The sequence below is a fragment of the Eschrichtius robustus genome, chromosome 11 (assembly GCF_028021215.1).
Source record: "Eschrichtius robustus isolate mEscRob2 chromosome 11, mEscRob2.pri, whole genome shotgun sequence".
Classification (NCBI taxonomy): Eukaryota; Metazoa; Chordata; class Mammalia; order Artiodactyla; family Eschrichtiidae; genus Eschrichtius; species Eschrichtius robustus.
Genome location: NC_090834.1, coordinates 112,508,210 through 112,530,025, shown reverse-complemented (window position 1 = coordinate 112,530,025; position 21,816 = coordinate 112,508,210). Strand labels below are relative to the sequence as shown.

Sequence of the window (21,816 nt, the reverse complement as noted above, 5' to 3'; positions counted from 1 at the left end):
CTTGTCTGTTGCCCCATTTTTCATTAAGTTGCTAACATTTGTCTTATTGATATGTAGGAATTCTTTATATTTTGTGGGTACTCTTCTTCTGTGGTTGTCTTTTTACTCTTAAATGTGTTGTTTGATGATTAGGACTCAGGTTTAATGTAGTTGAATTAATCAGTCTTTTCCTTTATGGTCACTGCTTACATTTTAGAAAATCCTTCCAAACCCTGAGGTCATGAATCTATTCTTTTAGATTCAGTCAGAAAGTCTTTATAGTTTTACTTCTCTTCATTAGTCTTCAATTGCCTGGAATGCCAAGAATGAAATGTTGATGTATGGTGTGAGGTAAGGGTCCAAGTCAACCTTCCCATGTGGACGGCCAGCTATCCCTGAATATCCTCTTCCCACTATGTGCAGGCCACCTCTTATACACAGCAAGCATCCAGATGTGTGGGGGCTATTTCTGGACAGTCAACCCTGTCCCCTTGGGCTGTTTGTCTCTTTCTGCATTAGCACCAGACCACCTTAATGACTACTTACTTTGTAAGAGGTACCGATGTCTGGTAGAGCAAGTTCTCCTACCTTGTTGCTGTTCAAGAATTTTGTTGATTCTTGGCTTTTTGCACTTCCAGAGCAATTTTAGAATCAGCTTGCCAAGGTTCCAACACAGAAACCGTGGGATTTTTATTAAGATTTGGGGAGAATCTTTTCACTACTGAGTCTTCTAGTCAATGGAACAAAAGCATATTTCTCCATTATTTATGTCTTCTTGAATGTTGCTCGTTAACGTTTTATAATCTCTCCTTAGAGTTCTTGTATGTCCTTAATTACATATTAAAATTTTTTGTACTACTGTATACAGGCTTTTTTTTTTTTTTTGCTTTTTATTTTTACAGAAGAGACAAAAATAGTACAGCTTTTTTTGTACTCTCACCAGCTTCCCCTAATGTTAGCATCTTATATAACCATGGTACAGTTATCAAAACTAAGAAATTAACATTCAACAGCACTAGTAGTTAAGCTACAGTTTAGTTAATTTATCTGGATTCTCCCAGTTTAACTACTAATGTCCTTTTTCTGTCCCAGGATCCATCATTACATTTAGTCAGGTCTGCTTAGTCTCCTCTGATCCGTGAAGGCAAATCTTGGTCCCTCCTTGTTCCTCATGACCTTGACACTTTTGAGGAATACTAGTCAGGCGTCAAATGTCCCTCGGTTTGGGTTTGTCACTATTTTCTCAGGATTAGACTGGTGTTATGGGTTTGGGGGGAAGAATGCCACAGAAGTGAGGTGCTTTTCTCATTGCACCATATCAGGGTACATGATATCAACGTGGTTTGTCACTGGTACTGTTAACCTTGACCCACTTGGTTAAGGTGGTGTCAGCCAGCCTGATTTAGTATTTTTCCCTTTCCACAGTCTAGTCATGAGAAGGGGGTCACCAAGTCCTGCCCACACCCAAGGGGAGGGAAGTTACACTCTACCTCCTGCATGAGAGAATATCAAAGCGTTGGTGAACATATGTTAAAGCCACCACAGCAATGAATAAATATTTGAGAGGAGATGCTTTGAAGTTTCTCCTTAAAGTTTCACCTGCTAATTTTAGCATTCATCCATGGATCTGCCTGTAGCAAATATCACTGTGGCGTTCTAATGGTGGTTTTTTTCCCTCAGTCTTTCTACATTTATTATCTGCAATTCTTCTATAAGGAAGATTTATCCCTCTCTTCCAATTATCTGTTAATTTATATCAGTATGGACTCAGGAATATTTATTTTTTTGAGCTATAATCTAATACTATTATTTTGTATAATATTTTTTTTTCTTTTCCTGTTGAAGTCTTTTTTTTTTTTAACATCTTCTTTGGAGTATAATAGCTTCACAGTGGTGTGTTAGGTTCTGCTGTAATAACAGAGTGAATCAGCTATACATACACATATATCCCCATATCCCCTCCCTCTTGCGTCTCCCTCCCACACTCCCTATCCCACCCCTCCAGGTGGACACAAAGCACCAAGCTGATCTCCCTGTGCCATGAGGCTGCTCCCCACTAGCTACCTATTTTACATTTGGTAGTGTATATATGTCCATGCCACTCTCTCACTGCGTCCCAGCTTACCCTTCCCCCTCCCCATGTCCTCAAGTCCATTCTCTACGTCAGTGTCTTTATTCCTGTCCTGCTCCTAGGTTCTTCAGAACCTTTTTTTTTTTTTTAGATTCCATATATATGTGTTAGCATATGGTATTTGTTTTTCTCTTTCTGACTTACTTCACTCTGTATGACAGTCTCTGGGTCCATCCACCTCACTACAAATAGCTCAATTTCGTTTCTTTTTATGGCTGTGTAATATTCCATTGTATATATGTGCCACATCTTCTTTATCCATTCATCTGTCGATGGACACTTAGGTTGCTTCCATGCCCTGGCTGTTATAAATAGAGCTGCAATGAACATTGTGGTACATGACTCTTTTTGAATTATGGTTTTCTCAGGGTATATGCCCAGTAATGGGATTGCTGGGTCATATGGTGGTTCTGTTTTTAGTTTTTTAAGGAACCTCCATACTGTTCTCCATAGTGGCTGTATCAATTTACATTCCCACCACCAGTGCAAGAGGGTTCCCTTTTTTCCACACCCTCTCCAGCATTTATCGTTTGTAGATTTTTTGATGATGGCCATTCTGACTGGTGTGAGGTGAAACCTCATTGTAGTTGTGATTTGTATTTCTCTAATGATTAGTGATGTTGAGCATCCTTTCATGTGTTTGTTGGCAATCTGTATATCTTCTTTGGGGAAATGTCTATTAGGTCTTCTGCTCATTTTTGGATTGGATTGTTTGTTTTTTTGATATTGTGCTGCATGAGCTGCTTGTATATTTTGGAGATTAATTGTCAGTTGCTTTGTTTGCAAATATTTTCTCCCATTCTGCGGGTTGTCTTTTCGTCTTGTTTATGGTTTCCTTTGCTGTGCAAAAGCTTTTAAGTTCCATTAGGTCCCATTTATTTTTGTTTTTATTTCCATTTCTCCAGGAGGTGGGTCAAAAAGGATCTTCCTGTGATTTATGTCATAGAGTGTTCTTCCTATGTTTTCCTCTAAGAGTTTTATAGTGTCTGGCCTTACATTTAGGTCTTTAATTCATTTTGAGTTTACTTTTGTGTATGGTGTTAGGGAGTGTTCTAATTTCATTCTTTTACATGTAGCTGTGCAGTTTCCCCAGCACCACTTACTGAAGAGGCTGTCTTTTCTCCATTGTATATTCTTGCCTCCTTTATCAAAAACAAGGTGACCATAGGTGCGTGGGTTTATCTCTGGGCTTTCTATCCTGTTCCATTGATCTGTATTTCTGTTTTTGTGCCAGTATCATACTGTCTTGATTACTGTAGCTTTGTAGTATAGTCTGAAGTCAGGGAGCCTGATTCCTCCAGCTCCGTGTTTCTTTCTCAAGACTGCTTTGGCTATTCGGGGTCTTTTGTGTTTCCATACAAATTGTGAAATTTTTTGTTCTAGTTCTGTGGAAAATGCCATTGGTAGTTTGATAGGGATTGCATTGAATCTGTAGATTGCTTTGGGTAGTATAGTCATTTTCACAACGTTGATTCTTCCAATCCAAGAACATGGTATATCTCTCCATCTGTATCATCCTTAATTTCTCTCATTGTCTTATAGTTTTCTGCATACAGGTCTTTTGTCTCCTTAGGTAGGTTTATTCCTAGGTATTTTATTCTTTTTGTTGCAGTGGTAAATGGGAGTGTTTCCTTAATTTCTCTTTCAGATTTTTCATCATTAGTGTATAGGAATGCAAGAGATTTCTGTGCATTAATTTTGTATCCTGCTACTTGACCAGATTCATTGATTAGGTCTAGTAGTTTTCTGGTAGCACCTTTAGGATTCTCTATGTATAGTATCATGTCATCTGCAAAAAGTGACAGTTTTACTTCTTTTCCGATTTGGATTCCTTTTATTTCCTTTTCTTCTCCGATTACTGTGACTAAAACTTCCAAAACTATGTTGAATAATAGTGGTGAGAGTGGGCAACCTTGTCTTGTTCCTGATCTTAGTGGAAATGGTTTCAGTTTTTCACCATTGAGAACGATGTTGGCTGTGGGTTTGTCATATATGGCCCTTATTATGTTGAGGTAAGTTCCCTCTGTGCCTACTTTCTGCAGGGTTTTTATCATAAATGGGTGTTGAATTTTGTCAAAAGCTTTCTCAGCATCGATTGAGATGATCATATGGTTTTTCTCCTTCAGTTTGTTAATATGGTGTATCACATTGACTGATTTGCGTATATTGAAGAATCCTTGCATTCCTGGGATAAACCCCACTTGATCATGGTGTATGATCCTTTTAATGTGCTGTTGGATTCTGTTTGCTAGTATTTTGTTGAGGATTTTTGCATCTGTGTTCACCAGTGATACTGGCCTGTAGTTTTCTTTTTTTGTGACTTCTTTGTCTGGTTTTGGTATCAGGGTGATGGTGGCCTCGTAGAATGAGTTTGGGAGTGTTCCTCCCTCTGCTATATTTTGGAAGAGTTTGAGAAGGATGGGTGTTAGCTGTTCTCTAAATGTTTGATATGATTCTGTATATTTTTAATATTATTTATTTTGTTGCTCAAATTGTTCTAGCTTTGGTCACTGGATTGAGAGTTCTTTTGGGTTAGTTCCTTTGTCCGTTTGACATGCCCTCATCCTTTTCATTTATTTATTTCTGAGCATTTTTTCCCTTCCTAACACTAGACAATACTTCAGGCTTATCTTACCACTGCCCTAGCCCTAGAATCACCATTCTATCAGAGAGCCCTGGTTCCTTTTACTGGAGAATGGGATTTAGAAACCAGGATCTGGGCAGTAGGTGCTCATTGCTCCACGGTTGGTCACTGCTTCTAGGGCCTCTCAGTGGACAGAGCTAGGAAATATATGTATGTAAATAACCCAAGTGTACACGTATATCTGTATTTATTTGTGTCTATGTTAAACTGAATGTAAGTTCATACTGATATTTCTGACCACAGGGTTCGTTCACCACCCCCCAACTCTGTTTGTTACTTTTTTTCTGACATTGAGAATCCTGGCTCCCATTATCTATAATTATTTACTTATTTAACTCAAGTGTACCTGTAGTACCCCTATGAGAAACAAACTTACCAACTAGAATACTGTGTTTATGGCAGTTTTTTGTTTTGTTTTTTTTACTTTAAACATATCCAATCAAAAGATTGTTTCCCAAGACTTCATAGGCCAGCTCCTTCTTCCCCTCTCCTTTTAGTGCTATGTTATGTATTCGTAATACAGAATTCACTTGTGACAGTCTGCTTTCCATCCTGGATCCTCCAACAGGCTTATTTTGGCGGGGAGGGGGGGTTGCATATAGTAAAATTTACTCTTGGAGATGTACAGTTCTATGGGTTTTGACAAATGCCTGGAGTCATGTACCTACCACCACAACATCGTACAGAGAAGTTCCATAGCCCTAAAAATTCCATTGTGCAACTCTTTTGAAGTCAAGTACTCCCCCTCCACTAAACACTAGCAGCCATTGATCTGTTTTATGTCCCTGTAGTTTTGCCTTTTCCAGAATGTCATATAAATGGAATCATATAATATGTAGCCTTTTGCATCTGGCTTCTTTCACTGCTTAGCAAAATGCATTCACGATTCATCTATGTTGTTGCATGCATGAACCATTAGTTCATTTCTTTGATTGCTGGATGGAATTCCATTGTATGGATGTACCACAGTTTATCCATTCACCTACTGAAGTGCATCTTAGTTGTTTCCAGGTTTTGGCAGCTGTAAGCGAAATTGCTATACACATTTATGCACAGGTTTTTCTGAATGTAAATTTTCAGTTCACCTGGGTAAAAAACTGGGACAGGGACCAATGGGTCACAAGATAAATGTATGTTTAACTTTATGAGAAACCGCCAAACCCTCTTCCAACACGGCTGCACCATTTTGCATTCCCACCAGCAACATGTAAAAGTTCTAGTTGCTCTGCATCTTCATGAGCATATGGTATTGTCAGGCTTCGATTTCTCTTTTCTTTTCTTAATGTAAAGTGAAAAGTAAGTCTCTAACCTTATTCTTTGCCAAATATCCAAAACTGACACCATTTAAAAATTTTAGTCATTCTAACATGGGTATAATGGTAGCTCACTGTGGATTTAATTTGCATTTCCCTAACAACTACTGGTATTGATTGAATTGAGCATCTTTTCATGAGCTTATTAGTAATCCATTTTTAAAACTGGGTTGTTAGCTTTCTTGTCAAGTTGCCACAGTTCCTTATATATTCTGGATAAAAGTCCTTGACCAGAGAAGTGACATGTAAACATTTTCTCCAAGTGTATGACTTGTCTTTTCATTCCCTTAGCAGTGTCTTTTACAGAGCAAATGTTTTTAATTTTGATAAAGTCCAGTTTTTCATTTTTTTTCTGCTCACAGACTGAGCTTTTGGTATCATACTTCAACACTCATTGCCAAATCCAGAGACTTTCTCCTATGTCTTCTTGAAGAGATTTTATAGTTTGTGTTTCATTTTAGTTTTTTCAGTAAGACTGCCTACAATACCTTTACGGTTTCATTTTCTGATTGTTGATGATCTCCTACAGTGTGAGGTGTAAGTGCTAAATGTATTAAAATTTACACACACTCATACATTTATATTTAGGAGATGGTTGTACTACTTTGGGGTGGGGAATCCTTTCTCTTTCAAAAAGCAAAAGATAGGTATCGCTTCAAAATCATAAAAAATTTTCTATGACAAAACAACCATAATTAAGGTAAAAACACCAAAGATAGACTGGGGAAGATACTTGTGCCTCATATGCAAAAGGTTAATTATCTCTAGCATAGAAAAAAATTTCCTACAAGTTGACGAACAGAAGTGAGCAAAGGATATGAACAGATAATTCCACAAGAGGAAAACCAAATAGCCTCCAAGCCACAACGGGCATCCAGCATAGAAGGAAAAACACCATGCCCGTCTTCATCTACATTTGACGGGCCCAGCAAAGGCTGCCAAAGGCCGGTGCGGGCATGGATGTGGAGAAGGCGGCATGTGCACACACTACTGCTGGAGCCTAATTGATACGACTTCTTGGGAAGACAATCCAGCAACACCTATTAAACTTACCAAGGAAGCACCCTCTCCCCTGCCTCAATATGTCAGGTTTTCATAAAGATGGATGGTGCATGATTGTCTTAAAGTAGTGGCTTAAAGCTAATGGAACCGAATGTCCATCACACATGGAATGGGTGAGTTAATCGTGGTAGATCTAAGCTACAGACTTGTTACGCTACTAAATTAAGACTTAGATCCACGTCTAAATACCTGTAGAAAAATGAGATGGGCACGTTGCAGAGTGACAGGAACAGAGCCGTCACGTGTGTATAAATGCAAGTCCCACCAGATGTCAGCTGCTCTGATGCGCAGAGAGGGATGAGCGAGGAATCTAGTTGGTGGTTAACGCTGATGACCTCGGGGGAGGAAGGCCTTCATGAATCTTTGAGTTGTGTCCCTTTTTACAAGTAATTCGTTATTTTACAATAAAAACTTTAAATGGAAAAATAAAGAAGGTCCAGACTGAAAATCAGGGGACTGGTAATTACTCTTAGTCAGCCCAGAGCACTCGCATCCGATCACTGCAGGTGGGCCCAGGAATCTGCACGCGAACACCAGCCGTCGGGGTGGTTCCGGCGCCTCCCTCAGGGTGCGGGCGGTGGATGCAAGGGGCCAGGAGCTCTGTGGCTGCCCCTTCCTCCCCGGCTTGTGACTCTCTGTGAGCAGGAGCCCTACCACCCTGGGTCTTCACTGATGCGTCGAGAGCCATCCAGCCACATGACAGTGACAGCATGGTGATGAGAGTCCGTGTCTTACCAGACCTGTGCTTGTCAGCTGTGTTCTATTCTTTTTTTTTTTTTTTTAAAGGAACGCCTTTCTTTCTTTCTTTCTTTCTCTCTCTCTCTCTCTCTTTCTTTCTTTCTTTTTGGCTGTGTTGGGTCTTCGTTTCTGTGCGAGGGCTTTCTCTAGTTGCGGCGAGCGGGGACCACTCTTCATCACGGTGTGCGGGCCTCTCACTGTCGCGGCCTCTCTTGTTGCGGAGCACAGGCTCCAGACGCGCAGGCTCAGTAGTTGTGGCTCATGGGCCCAGCTGCTCCGCGGCATGTGGGATCTTCCCAGACCAGGGATCGAACCCGTGTCCCCTGCACTGGCGGGCAGACTCCCAACCACTGCGCCACCAGGGAAGCCCTGTGTTCTCTTCTTGACCTGAACGTCTGGTGTGCACCTGGGGAGAGGCCCAGACACCTGAGCTCAGCCCAGGCACAGTCCTCACTCTGAGGAGGCGTCATCGGCTCTCAGTTGCTCCTTGACCATTGTGGCCTCAGGCACGTGGGGGCCATCGTGACCCCCGCCCCCGGCCAGTCCTCTGTGCTGAGGCGTCATACACCATCTCCACCCCTCACCCAGCCCTGCGAGTAGATATCTTACCCGTTTGTGGGAAGGCTGCAGGGGCACAGGTCCGCCCCACAGCCAGGGTAGCAGGTTTGCGTGAGCATCTCAGCTCTGAGCAACCCTGCGCCCCCTCTGCCGTCAAGCCTTCCGTGGAAGCCTAACGTGCTGTCCCGCATCTTTCCCCACAGTGAAAAAGAGCCCCACGCTGCTGGAAGTGAGCACAGCCCATTTCATGAGAACCAACAGCTTTGCCGAGGACCTGGACCTGGAAGGGGAGACTCTGCTGGCGCCCATCACCCACGTGTCGCAGTGAGTGTCCGCTCACCCAGGGGTGATGAGCTAGAAGGGCGCGGGGCTCAGCGCTGGACCAGGGCTCAGGTCTACTCACCCAGTGCCCACCACTCGCTGCCTGCCCTCAGCAACCTGGGGCCACCGACCACCAGGGGCTGGCCTCGGTGCCCGGGCACCAGGCAGGGAGGAGAGCAAGGGCATTTCCCGCCGAGTCTGGGAACATGATCCTCTTGTTTTGACTTCTGGAAAACCAGACTGATCATTTCCCACTTGTTTTCGTGCTTTGAGCGTCTGAGAAGATTGTTTTTCTCTCCCCTAGCCCCCTCCCCTGCCCCCCAAAAAAGAGACGACTTTGTTTTTCGCATTTCCCCGGTGGAACCCTGGCCAAAGCCACGGGGCAGATGCCGACTGCTGTCTGCCAGTTGCCGCTGCTGTCCTCAGGGGCTCCTTCAGGTGGAGGAAATGGCTGATTTTCCACGCCTTCCAGTTGGCCGGCCCCCGAGGCACAGCTGGCCTGGGACGCATGCCCGGCCTCCCCCACCGTCGCGGTACCGCCAGGCCAATCCCTGGGGCCCGGCCATGGTGTGATTCCCCTCCGACGTGACTCAGTGCTCCCGGCTAGGGCACCCAGTGGTGACAGCCTGTGGCGGGGTCAGTGGGACACTCAGGCCCATTCTGGCCACTGCCCCACCGGGGATTCCCCTAGAGAAGTCTTTCTGTGTTGGGATGTGTGAGCGGCGCTCTCAGCCCTTCTGACAGTTGCTTGCTGGCCTTCTTTCCTTCTCTCTGCGGAGTCACTGAAGCGTGTTTCGGCTCTCCGGACTCTCTAAGGGTCTCGAGGTTGTCCTGAACCATGTGCATCTCTCTGGAAGTGAGGCCCCAGGCTGGCTGCCTTTGCTGCCGGCCAGGTGTGGCCTTTGCCTTGCAGATGACTGAGGAATCGGGACCCGAACTGCAGGGCCTCCTGGCTGCTGTGTAATCAGAGGACTGACAGAGTCGGGGAGCCAGAGTGAGAGGAGGGTAGGACTGTCTCAAGGTGGTACCATGATCAGACAGGATGGCCTACCGTCCTTCCAGGCCCCCAGGCTCACAGGGAGGTTGAGAGCGCCCCATCGATAGCAGGGTGTGCACAGAAAGCATTCCCAGGCTCGGTGGGAGCCACCCAGGTCACTGTGAAGCAGGGTTATTCGTCCTCGTGGACCCGGCACCGGAGCAAGCTTCCAGGCCACCCCTGGGAATGTGGCTCTGACCTCTGGGCCCATCCTGGAGCTGACCTGATAGGCTCACTTGATAAATGGGCAAGGGCAGAGGCGTGAGCAGTGGCGGGTGCCGGGTGGGATGGGCAGGTGCAGGTCAGCGTCCCGAGGCAGAATGCCAGCTTACCACTCTGGCTGAGGCCTGTACCGAATCTGGGGCCCAAAGGACCCCGAAGTGGTAAAAGTTGCAGTCTTGCGGCTGGTGTCTGCAACACAGGTGGCAGTGCCTGCTCAGAGCGAGGACGGCCAGGAGCCTGCTGGGAACCGTGACCCTCACGCGGGCGGATACTACCCGGGCCTCACTGTGCCGCTCAGCCTGCCCCTTCCTGGCCTCCTGGCCGCTCTCCTCCTGTCAGAGCTCGCTCTCCTTCGTTCTCTCCGCTGTGGCCTGGCCCCCAGAATGCACACGCAAGGAGTTGCCCCCCCCGGCTGGACAGGGCCATCGCCCACCATCCATGCAGCGGGGCGGTCAGTCTTCACCAGCTCCCCGGGCCCTGCAAGGCCCCTGCAGAGAGGCCCAGGGTGAGGGTGGTGAGACAGGGGACCGAGGTGGCCCAAAGCCAAGCTCACAGCTGCCTTGCGCAGTCCCCCCTTTTGAAGCGAGGTCCACGTGTGTTGGCATCTGCGTGCACCAAGTTTCCCAAGGCTAGAGGCCGCCCACCTGCCCAGGGAGCCCCAGGAGGGAACTCAAGCCAGTGTAGCTGCATCGTCAGAGGAGCCCGGCTATTGCTTGTCTTCCCTCCTCCAAGACAGAGGCCCCAAGCTCTCTCTGCTTGCTGTGGGCCTGGGGCATCACCAGCCAGAGAGCCGGTGGTGGGCCTTCTCGGCCCAGCAGTCCCATGGCGTGGCCCGCTGGTTGTAGCAGGAGTGGTCACCTCCAGCGCTGGTTGGGCCTAGGCAGTCCTCACCCAGTGGAGTCCTCGCCCCAGAACCTGTGAAGGCCTTTCCCAGTACAGACCCTGGAGATGAGCCAGCTGGGAAGGTGGGAAGGAGCCTAGGCGTGGTGCTAGGACGAGGGGTCTGCAGTGAAGGCTGGGAGTGAAAAGACTGAGGCTGTAGTCGAAAGGCCACCTCCAGGCACTGTGGTCTGGTCAAGGCAGAGTCGAGGTTGAGACAGCAAGGGATCTGCATGCCCATGTCCTCAGTAGTCAGAGGACTGCTCAGGGGAGCCCAGGCGGGGAAGGGGGGATGCAGGCGCAGTGAAGGAGATGGTGGGGCCTCAGACCTAGGCGCCCCCAGGGCTACAGGCTGGGTAGAGGCCCCACCCCACCATGGCTGGGGAAGGAGGTGGCACCGACGGGCACCATGTTTACTTAGGGCTGTGACTGCCGGCAGGGCAGGGCGGGGAGGAGGATGGCCAGGCCTCGGTGCCCATGCTGGGGCCACATTCCTTTGCCTCCCGCACAGCCCGCCTGGTGATTGATGCCCCTAATTAAACTCGGCTCCAGCCGCTCGGGGACCCGTCTCGGCTCCTGCGGGCAGCTCAGCCCCACGGACTCCATGCGGAGAAGAGAGGGGCGCACGCCCTGGTGTGTGTAAGGGACGGGGGGTGTGCGTGGGGGTCTCACAGCGGGCAGAGTGGGTGGGAGGAAGTTACTGAAAAACAGATCCATTTTTCTTCAGCATTTTACTGATGTTAAATGTATTACCATGTTGGGCCAGTTCCAGGATTCAAATTAAAAGCATAAATAAAGACACATTTTGTTTCCATCTCAAGCTCTCCCCGCCCGCCGGGCCCCAGGGAGGTGAGGTCACTGCAGCCTTGATTACGGGAAGGTCCCTGGGGCTGGGCGAAGCTCCTCTTTCCGGGGCCTGTTGGCCATCGGTGGAGCGAGGGGTCAGGGGACTGGGGGTCAGCAAGCCAGCCTGGTGCAACCGAGGGGGTTGCCAGCGAGCAGGGCCCAGGGGGCAGGGGGCTGGGGAGACACAGTAGCTTTGGGCACTCCAGCCCCACAGGCAAGCCCCTGGGCAGCGCCAGGGCCCTCACACGAATCTGGGTGGCCAGGCCAGAGTCTCACCCACACCTTTCAGGCAGATAGTCTTCCAGGTCCAGCAGGGCCAGAAGGCAGCTCGTCTGCATTTGTGGCCCCCCCCCCGGTCTTGCCACAGGGCTTCCAAGGAGCAAGTGTGAGGCAGGAGACAAGGCATCTGGGGGGGGGGGGGCGTAGCGGAGCCCTGCTCCCCAGGAGGAGCTGGGGTGAGCTCCTAGGCTCCTGCCCACTGAGGGGAGGGCCACCCATGTGCACCCCTGTGCCATGCACACGGTGTGCCATCTGGGACAGCCCTGGCACGCCTCTGCAGCCATGGGATTCCTACTCATCTTTCCAAAGTCCTCTCAAGTCGTCCTCCTCTCAAGTTAGGCCCGGGACGTCCACAGGCCAGGCAGCCGCGTCCTCCTCCAGCCCTTGAGGCCCTCCGTACCAGCTCCCTGAGCCCTAGTATGGGGCCTGGGACTCTTTTTTGGGTACCTGTCTCCCAGGATCCTCAGCTCCTGGGGAGCAGGCAATGTGTGGCTCCCCTGGGCCTCTCCCTATCTGGCACCCCCTCAAGCCCCAGGCTGGAGGGAGCTCCAGGACTATGGCTCCCACCCCAAGGCAGACAGGAGCCCCCAGCCAGCACCTCCCGAGGAGGAGATGAAGCAAGGGCTGTGGGCGCCTCAGCATGGGTGCTGGCATGCAGGGCCAGGGGCGGCTGGGTCAGAACTGGCCTCAGCATCAGGGTCTGTGGCTCTGAGCTCCAGGGCTGTGTGTGGGCGTGGCCTGGGTACCCTTTCTCTCAGCGGCCTTGGGAGACTGCGGCCATTCCTGTGAAGTCCTCCCCACAGCTGCAGAGTCAGCCGGGACTGGCCTGGCATCCACATCTGCCCCACTGGCTGCATGTGGACCCCCAAGACAGGTGGTTCAAGTGGCCAGACCCTCTGTGAGCACAGCAGCCTGTGGTTCCCCTGAAGGGTCCCTCCAGGAGAGCTGGTCCCCGGCCCCTCCATCTCTTTTGTCATGGCATCTCGGATGGGCGAGATTCGGCTCTTTTTAACTAGCCACCGGTCTGTCCTGCTCTGCAGGGGGAAGAGTTCGGTTGGCACCCTGTACACCAAGACAGGCACAGGGAAGGCAGAGGGAAGGCAAGGCCAAGGCTGGGGCGCTACAGGTCACCCGCCAGGTGACCACGAGCAAGCACGCTCACACACACGCACACACACCCAGCAAGCATATACTTGCAGGCCTCCTGCGACATGACAGCCTGGAGATCCTTGAGCAAAACCAGCCCTGTGTGCGTTAATTAGAATTTCCATGTCTTCAACTTTCTCCTGGACCCTGCAGAATCTCACGCCAAAACGTTCAAGTTTCTCTTTTCCAGCAAGGCCGCTGTGGCCTGGCTTTCATCCACATCACTACTAATGTCTCCTGAAATCTGCATTTGTCAGCGAGGCCAGGGCCAGCCCCATGCCTTCTGGAAACGGGGGCAAATGTCACAAGGCTTGGTCCCGCACTCAGCTCCGTGGACCAGGGGTGCTGGCTCTATGGATGGGACTAGGTTTGCTTGGGACATTTCAGAGACACGCAGGGCCCACTGCGGCCCACACCCATGGACCCTGGAGGCGCCAGGCGCTGCACCTCTGTGGACACCCAAGCCCCTCGCTCTGTTTCTCACCCTGCAAACTTTGGTGGGAAAGGACGGAGAGGCCTTTCTGGGGCCAGTGTCCAGGGGGATAAAGGAGGGGGCTTGCCAGGAACAGATGAGGCTAGTTTGTCTTTCCAGACCAGTGTCCTGTCTTCTTCGGAGCTCCAGACCACCTCTGTCTGCACAAGGTGCCAAGGAAGCCCCGTGGGAGCCCGCCCGGGAGGGCTGTGCGAAGCTACATGAGTCACAGGCTCCCCGTCAAGAGCCTCGCAGCTCCGGCCAGGCGCAAACCCGTCTCTGAAATGCACGGGGGGATTAAATGTTCTCCTAATTAAATTAAAAGCGAGGCGGAGTGGCTCAGTGGGAAAGAGACGGAACTGGGAATCGGATGCCCTCGATCTGGCTCCCAGCCTGCACCAGCCCAGCTGCGGGCTGGCCCCCGGAGGCCCCCTAACCTCTGGGAGCCTCACTTCCTCCTTCTGAGCACGTGAGGAGGATGCAGCCAGTCTCCTGGGGCTGCTGCTCTGGGGAGTGGGCCCGCTGTCTGGGTGGGAGGCCCAGAGGAAAGCGGGGAGGCTCCTTACTTCCCCAGAAGCCATCCATAACCCCCGGCCAGGCGCTCTCAGGCCCCGCGCAGCAGTCTCCGTGGCGCAGGTCCTCAGCAAGGCTAGCGTGGACCGGGTTAGGGTTAGGGTGAGGGTGAGGGTGAGGGTGAGGGTGAGGGTGAGGGTTAGGGGAGCGCTGGAGGATGTTAAGGAGAGAACGTCCACACCCTAGAAGTGGCTGGGGAAAACGACTTCACAGATCGCACTGGTGCTGATGTGGAGACGTTTCTCGCCGTCGGGGAGTCCCACACAGCTCCCTCTTTGTGCTCTGCTTGAACCCAGAAGGGGAGACTGAGTCCCAAGGCAGCCTGATCCGGAAGCCTGAGGTGTGTGTCCCCTGAGCCAGGGTGGAGGGCGCGTGGGGGCAGACCCAGCCCCTCTGCAGGCCTGGGTTGTCCATCTCTCAAGTCAAGTTTAGAAAGGATTGCCCTTGCATATAGGACATTGTTTTCGACTTTTTAGTTGAAGGATGAAGTACACACAGATGAGGACACAGATCTCAAGTGTACCGCTTTATGCATTTTCACCCCCTGGGACTCATGTAACCAGCCCCCCGCTGAGGCAGCAGAACCTCCCAGGAAGCCCCTAGGCGCCCGCTTCCTGTCGCTGATGCCCACGGGTAACCAGTGTCCTGGCTTCTAGCAACAGGACTCAGCTTTGTCCGTTCTTGAACTTTCTATCGATAGACTCACACAATGCACACGCCCGTTTGTCGGAGCCCCTGGGAGCCTCGCCGTCTGGCTGAAGAGAGCAGTGCCTCCCTCTTTCCTGGCCGGCTGGCACCCCGCTGTGTGAATGGCCTACACTTTGTTTATCCATTCTCCTTGGATGGCTACTTGGACAATTTCCAAGGCAGGGTTGTTATCATTATTGCTAAGAATATTCTGTCTAGTCTCTGATGAACATATGGGCTGCTTTCTGGTGAGTGTATGCCTAGGTGCGGAGTTGCCAGGTCACTGGATGAGCTCGTTGACTTTCGGTAAACACTGACTAACAGTTTCCCAAAGCAGGCATACCATTTCCACTCCCACCGGTGGCACCGGGGCATTCTGGTTGCTCTATATCCTAACACTTGGCATTCTCCATCGTTTCCTTTTTAGCCATACTGGTGTCTGGTGGCATCAAATTATGATTTTAATTTGCAGTAAGCCAATGGCTAATACAGTTGAGCCCCTTTCTACATGATTATTATTTAGTTGGACATCGTCCTTTGTAAAATGCCCACGTTGGCTGCCCATTTTCTATTGGGTTATCTTTTCTTTTGATTTGTAGGAGTTCTATCTTTACCCTGGACGTGTGTCATTGGTCACATTATTTGGAATATGTATATATACACAACACCTCTCCCTCTGCAGGTTGCCCTTTTTCTCTCTTAAGGTGTCTTTTGATGAACAGAAGGTCTTAATTTTAAGGTGATCCAGTTAATCAAACGTTTCCTTTCTGGAGAGTGCTACTTGTGTCCTATTTAAGAAACTTTGACTACTCCAAGGTCATAAAGATACTCTGTTTTTTCCTAAAGCTTTACTAGTTCACCTTTCACATGGAGATCTACAGTCCGCCTGGAATCAGTTTTTGCATGCAGTGCGAGGCTGAGGTCAGGGTACAGTTTTCCCCCATTTGGATATCCAGCTTGACTCAGCACCCTTTACTGAAAAGACCATCCTTTCTCCACTGCCCTACCATATCAGCATCGTTATAAACCAGCTCACTGTCTACATGTGGCTCTGTCTGTGGACCCTATTCGCTTCTGTTAGTCAGATTTCAGTTTTTCTTTTTTGCCAGGGCCGTGTTTCATCATCACTATCGTCTGATACCAGCCCTGGACAGCTGATCATGCAGGCTCCAGCCAGTTCTCCTGCCTTGCTTGGCTGTCTTTGTGTGGCACCTGTCTCTCCATCCATGTGCCAGTTTCCACAGAAAACTTCTAATAGGTACGGCGGCTCTCTAGATGAATATGGGGAGAATAAACATCTTTACTATGTTGAGTCTTTGGAACTGTGGTCTTGACGTGTCCCTCGTTTACTGAGGTCTTCTTTCATCTCTCCTACCGTGTCCTGTAGTTTTCAGTGCAGTGATCATGCACCCCTTGTCTGAGATTTATTCCTTGTTAGCTGGTGTTTGTTACGGGTTCACCAAGCCTGGGAACACTGCCTACCAGGGAACTCTGGCCAGCCCGGCTCATTTTATCCGCCCATGGGATGCCAGGGCAGGCACCTTACCTCTCTGAGCCCTAGTGTCCTCTTGTAGACAGGAGGGATGTGTCTCATGGTGCTGGTGTTAGCTTTTGAGGAGATGGAGTCAGGCATCCAGCTGTGTACCTGATTCGGGAAAGTGCCTGCTAAACAGCAGACAGTATAAAATGTCACCTTGTGATGAGAGGCCCCATGGGGACATCCCTTACTTGGCCTGAGAGCTTCTGAAACCACCAGGTCACGAGTTTCCGTGGGACACAGATGAGGTCACAGTGCGCCACCATTAGGTGTCGTCCTTATTTAACACGATACACCTGGAGGCCCAAAAGCCCTGGGCCCCAGGATGGGCTAGAGGCAGAGGAAAGATGCAGGTCACAATCCACAGCCTCTCGTCCCTGGGAAAGGGGCTCACGAGCTATTCCGGCCCCTGTGGAGGTGCAGGGAGAAACCTGACGCCCACTGTTCCACTCCTGGGGGGAATGCAGAGGACCACGCCCCGCAGTGGTCACAGCTGCCCCGACACGCCTCTGCCCTCTGTTCTCATCACAGTCGGGCTCACCTGCCACGGATGGCACCCATCTTCACGCAGTGAGGACCAGGGCAGGCCACAAACCCTGCCTCCCCCTGGTGCTGTGCTTGGCACGGAAGGGGAGCGCACGGTACCTCTAGGGTTCTGAGCGACTCACAGGCTGCACAGCCCGCACGTGGCAGCAGCGTTCGTAGACCTGGTGGCTTTCCGGTGCTTAGGAGAGGGTGAGCCTCTGGCAGAATCCACTGAGCCCCGGCCGCGTGTACGTCTCGTGTCAGGGGTGAGAGGGGCGCTGCTGCTGGCCGAGTCCTCGGCAGGGCCCTGAGGGCGCCTAGTAAGCCAGTCCCCCGATCCACAGGACTGGGTCTTGCCGGCGTCACCCGTGAGGTAGCGGGAGAGCCAGGGCTTGTTCCCAGACACACTATCTTTAGGGGAGCCCCAGTCTGTGATGGGGAAGCTGCGCTGGCACCCTGAGGGCGGGTAAGCAGGGCGTGGGGAGGTAGCAAGCCAGCAGTGGCAAAGAGGCCTGGCCTCTGGTTTGGGTCTGTGCCCCCAGAGTGTTTCTATGGCGCTTCGGGCAGGAGAGAACAGTCCGTGCAGGGACAGTCTGTGCGCTGGTTGGGTGACTCTGTGACCACCTTCTCCAGTGAGAATTCTTTGCGTTCAGTCTCTTCGCACACCGTGGACCTGGCACCGCCGTGTGAGGAGGGCGAGGGGCGTGCAGGCCTGCAGACTCCTCCAGGGCAGCGCTGACCTGGCCCCCCAGGGTACGGTGGGTGGCAGACCCAGCTCTGTGGCTTCTCATGCTGCCCCAGAGCGCCCCCTCTAGCGTTCACTCTTTAAGATTTACAAGCCCTCTTGGGACAATGCAGGTGTCCTAGGCAGGGGCCACACCTTAGACGCACATCCCCAGCAATGACTGGCTAGCGGTCCGAGGTCTGGCCAGAAGTCTGTCAGGTTTGGTTGGCCCGTGGGAATGCCGGGTGCCATCTTAGAGTCCTCGTGGAGGGAAGAGGAAGAGAAAGAAAAGATGGAGGCAGAGGGAGCTAGGAGGCCAGGTCTAGCCTCAGAGTCTGGCATCCCTGGTGTCCACGTCATCCCCACACCTCCAGCCATGACCCTACCGTTGCTTTGATCTTCTCAATAAGTAACCTCTTGACCTGGCAGTGGCCCCAGAGGCTCACGTTGAAGACGGCACCAGGAGTGCCTGGAGAAGAGTAGGTGTACCCCAGGGGTTCACACACGAGTTCACCCATTTCAGTTGGCACAAGAGCAGCTTAGGAGGGGATACATAGAGCTCTGAGAAAGGAATTTTTTTTAGGGGCAATTCAAGGAATTTTCATAGGTAATTTTGACTCTACCTGATTTGTCTTCCAAGACCTTGGAACTGAGCCATCACAGAAGATCAGACTACACTGCACCCAAAGTAGAATCCTTGCTGTGCCCTATGGTGCCTTGCTGGGGAAACTGAGGCAGAGAGCAGGGTGACTTCATAAAGCAATAGAAGGTATTTGGGAAATGGGGGGGGGGGTAGGTAAGGCTGTTCAGAGCACAGAGCTACACACACACACACACACACACACACACACACACTATATATATATATATATATATATATATATATATATATATTCAGCATCCTTCCCCACAGCCACAGCTTGTGGTTATGGGCCTTAGACTGCTGCCCTCAGAGAGCCAGGCCCCCGAAAAGGAGGTGGGCAGCACCAGGCAGCCAGCCGCTGGTCCTCTGCTTACCTCCTCAGTTAGCTGATCTCTGTATCTGGGGTATAAAGTTCAGGGTAAGGTCACATCGGGACCTTTAGCTGAAAGTCCTTGAGCACATTCTGGGCGAGTCCTCCTGGCCCCACTCGGTCTGCACTGGGGCCCAGCGTCTTCCACTCCCTGGCCGGAATTGGGCAGCTGTCCTCAGGCCCAAGGGGACCTTTCTTTTCCTACTTAATCTCCTCTCTTGGGCCTTTTGTAGGTGGGCTTGTTTTTCAATGTTTTCTTTAGGTTCATATCCAGATTTGTTAAATTAAATTGAACCTCTTCCAGTTTGAAACACTTGAGTGCTTTTTTTCTGCTCTTCTTTTTGAACTGCCGCGTGAACCCCCCAGCTGGGTGTGTGGGCTCCAGGTGGGAGCTCGTGGGGGCCTGGCTGCAAGGCCAGGGTCATAAGATGGGGCAGCCTTGGGTGGAGCAATGCTCAGGAAAACTGGCTCCCAGCCTGACTTGAGCTCAGGCCGCTGTGTGTGCGCAGCGGCAGCGGGTGGGACCATCCCCAGGGGCTCCAAGGGCCTCACTTGAGATGCTCTCCCAGTGACCCCCCAGTCTGCGGCTGTGCCTGAAAGCTCTGTGCTCACGGGCCCCCCGGTCCCCCACCTGCCTGTCTCATGCACTGGGAAATGGACTCTTCAGACCACATGGCCTGGGTTCAGCGGGGGAAAGTATCCCTTTAGATGCCAGGAGATGGAAAGACTGGGAAACGGGAGCCCTGAGACCAAAGGCGAGAGGACCTCACTCAGCTGCCGGCAGAGCCAGGGCTAGGCCCTCAGCTCTGAACCCTGAACCCTGTGCTTCTCTGCTGTCCCAGAGGGGCCCGTCTGCTCTAGCGGGGCCCGTGCGCCAACCCCCGCCAGGCCCCGCCAGTCCCCTTCATCACCTGGGCCAAGTGACCCCGGTCCCAGGGGGTGGCTGGGGCACTTTCCCGAGCACCATGCCCCAGTCCCCCGACCGCTAGGGGGGCAGCACCTGGCCTTCAGCTTGGCCGTGCCCCGCTCCTTAGCTCACTGCCCCTCCCACGCACAGGGGACGGGAAACAGCGTCCCCCAGTTAATTCTGCGGCAGTCCACGCCTGGAAGGAGAGGCTGCCGGAGCGGAGGCACCACCGAAACACTGAGACGTGGGGTCAGACAGGACAGGGAAGCTGGTCTCGGGCTACCTCAGAGTACTTATCCAGGAGACCCGAGTGGGCAAGACCAAGACAAGGGTGCCACCCTTCCCAACCCAGGCAGGAGGATCAGAGAGTGGCCCTGAGCAAGGCCAGAAGGCCGACTTGAGACTCAAGGCCCAGGCTGCAAAGCTGCAGCCTTCTCCCCGGGCAGAAATGCAGGCCACGAGGAGCCTGGGGCTTAAGAACACAGTTCCATGAGCAAACAAAGGGCACCGTCTGAGGAGAGTGGCGCTTGGCCTCTGTTTAGCAGGGGACGCTCTGCGGGGGCACCAGGCCCTGGCAGACCCGCTCCACCTTGGTGCCAGGCCTCCCTCTGCGCTGAGCCCCTAAAATGCCATAAAGGCTCCTGCTCGTCACGTCCTCACTGGCTCTGGTGACCTGCAGAAATCTCTCTCTCTCCGCCTGCTGCCACCTGGCCACACAGGTGCAAGGTCCCAATGACTCAGGCCAAAGAGAAGCTGAGCGTGACCAGCCAGCCCACCATGCGAGGCTGCTCACGGACTTGTCTCATTTACTGGGGTTGGTGCTGGGCTCTGCCTGTAAATGTTTAACTCCTGAGGATGCTGACCTCAGAGCTTGGGAGGCTCAGACTGGGTGGGGGAGAGGGCTTCCTTCTTGCTGGTGTGTACGCAGGGACCCTGTGGCGGGAAAGGGCGGCGTCAGCCTTTGCAGCAGGCCCACCAGCTCCACAGCAGGCAGAGCAAAGGCTGGATAGGAAGAGGGCCTTCCCGCAGGGAGGCCAGCCCCGCGGTGTGCTGAAGGGAGAAGGAGCGCTGTCCTCCCCCGCGTCGGTGAGCGCGGGTCCCGAGCGGGATGCCCAGCCCCGAGGGCCCCTCAGTGGTTTCCCACCGCTTCAGACCCGGGCTGCGGGCGCCTCATTTGGAATTGCTGGTTGCCCCACAAGGGCCCGGCCTAGGTCTCCCCGCTGGCGGGGAGGAAGCTGAGGAGGCTGGTTTGCTGGGGCCACCCAGTGTGGGCTCAGGAAGGGAAGGAATGTGACCGAGGCCGGGTGTGGCTGACGAGAGTGCAGCCAGTTGTGGGTTTTTCTTGGGGCCGAGATAGACGTGAGCAGAGATGGAGGCCCCTCTCTCTCGGTCCCCACCACACACACTAGGACCTTTCTTCAGCGTGTGGCTGTGGAGCTGGAGGCCAAGGACACCCTCTGGAAATCTGAATTCCATTCGCTCTTGGCACAGAGCAGCTTCCTGCTTGGGGAAGGTGTGCGCGTGTGTGTGCGCGCGTGTGCACACATGGCCATGGGGGCTGGCGGAGGGAGAGGCACGTGGGTGGAGCAATGTTTGATGAGACGTGTAAGGTGACCCCAGTATTTCCCGGCACTGGATGGCACTTGCAAAGCGCGTCCAGAGGAGTTAAGACAAATACCTGGAGTGAATGAATCAGAAACGTGCGGGCTGCACTGCCTTTGAAACAGGCTCTGGCTTAAAACAGTCACGGCAAAACATGCCTTTGAATTTGAAAGCCAGAACTTTTTGCAAAATAATTCAAAAAGTTTGTTGAACCTTAAACCTTTCCTGATGATTCCTTCCTTCTGAAGTTAACTCGTTAAAGTTGCTCCAATCCCAGCCTGGTGCCAGACCAGCTTCCTGGAAACCCTCGCCAACTGCTGGCCTTTGGAAAGGCTTGTCGCCCTAATAGCTGTTTAAAAAAAAAAAAAAGCTCACTGGGCACCTTGGCTGCAGGGTCTGAAAAGTCCTTTGTGCTAGCTCCAGCTGCAGTTTTTCCAGGCCTCGCTTCTGGGGCTGACTGGAGCTGTCTCTCTTCGTTTCCTCTTACAGTGGCGGGCGCTGGGCCGGCTTCTTCCCGCCCGGCTTCTCTGCCAACGGTGTATCCAGGCCTCCCCACGCCCAGGTGGATGTCCAGGGCAGAGCCCTTGGAGAGGGTGGGTGTGGGCATGTCCCAAGAGGGTCA

The 21,816-nt window shown here is 51.8% G+C and overlaps 1 protein-coding gene across 3 annotated transcripts in view; it reads left to right on the top strand.

Moving 5' to 3' along the window:
• Positions 1 to 21,816, top strand: part of KCNQ1 (potassium voltage-gated channel subfamily Q member 1) — a 347,919-nt gene that overhangs the window by 154,136 nt on the left and 171,967 nt on the right. For all 3 annotated transcript variants that reach the window (XM_068555036.1, XM_068555035.1, XM_068555033.1), the window contains one exon: positions 8,629 to 8,749. In XM_068555036.1, the coding sequence (XP_068411137.1) occupies positions 8,629 to 8,749 (121 nt within the window). The remainder of the gene's footprint in view (positions 1 to 8,628; positions 8,750 to 21,816) is intronic.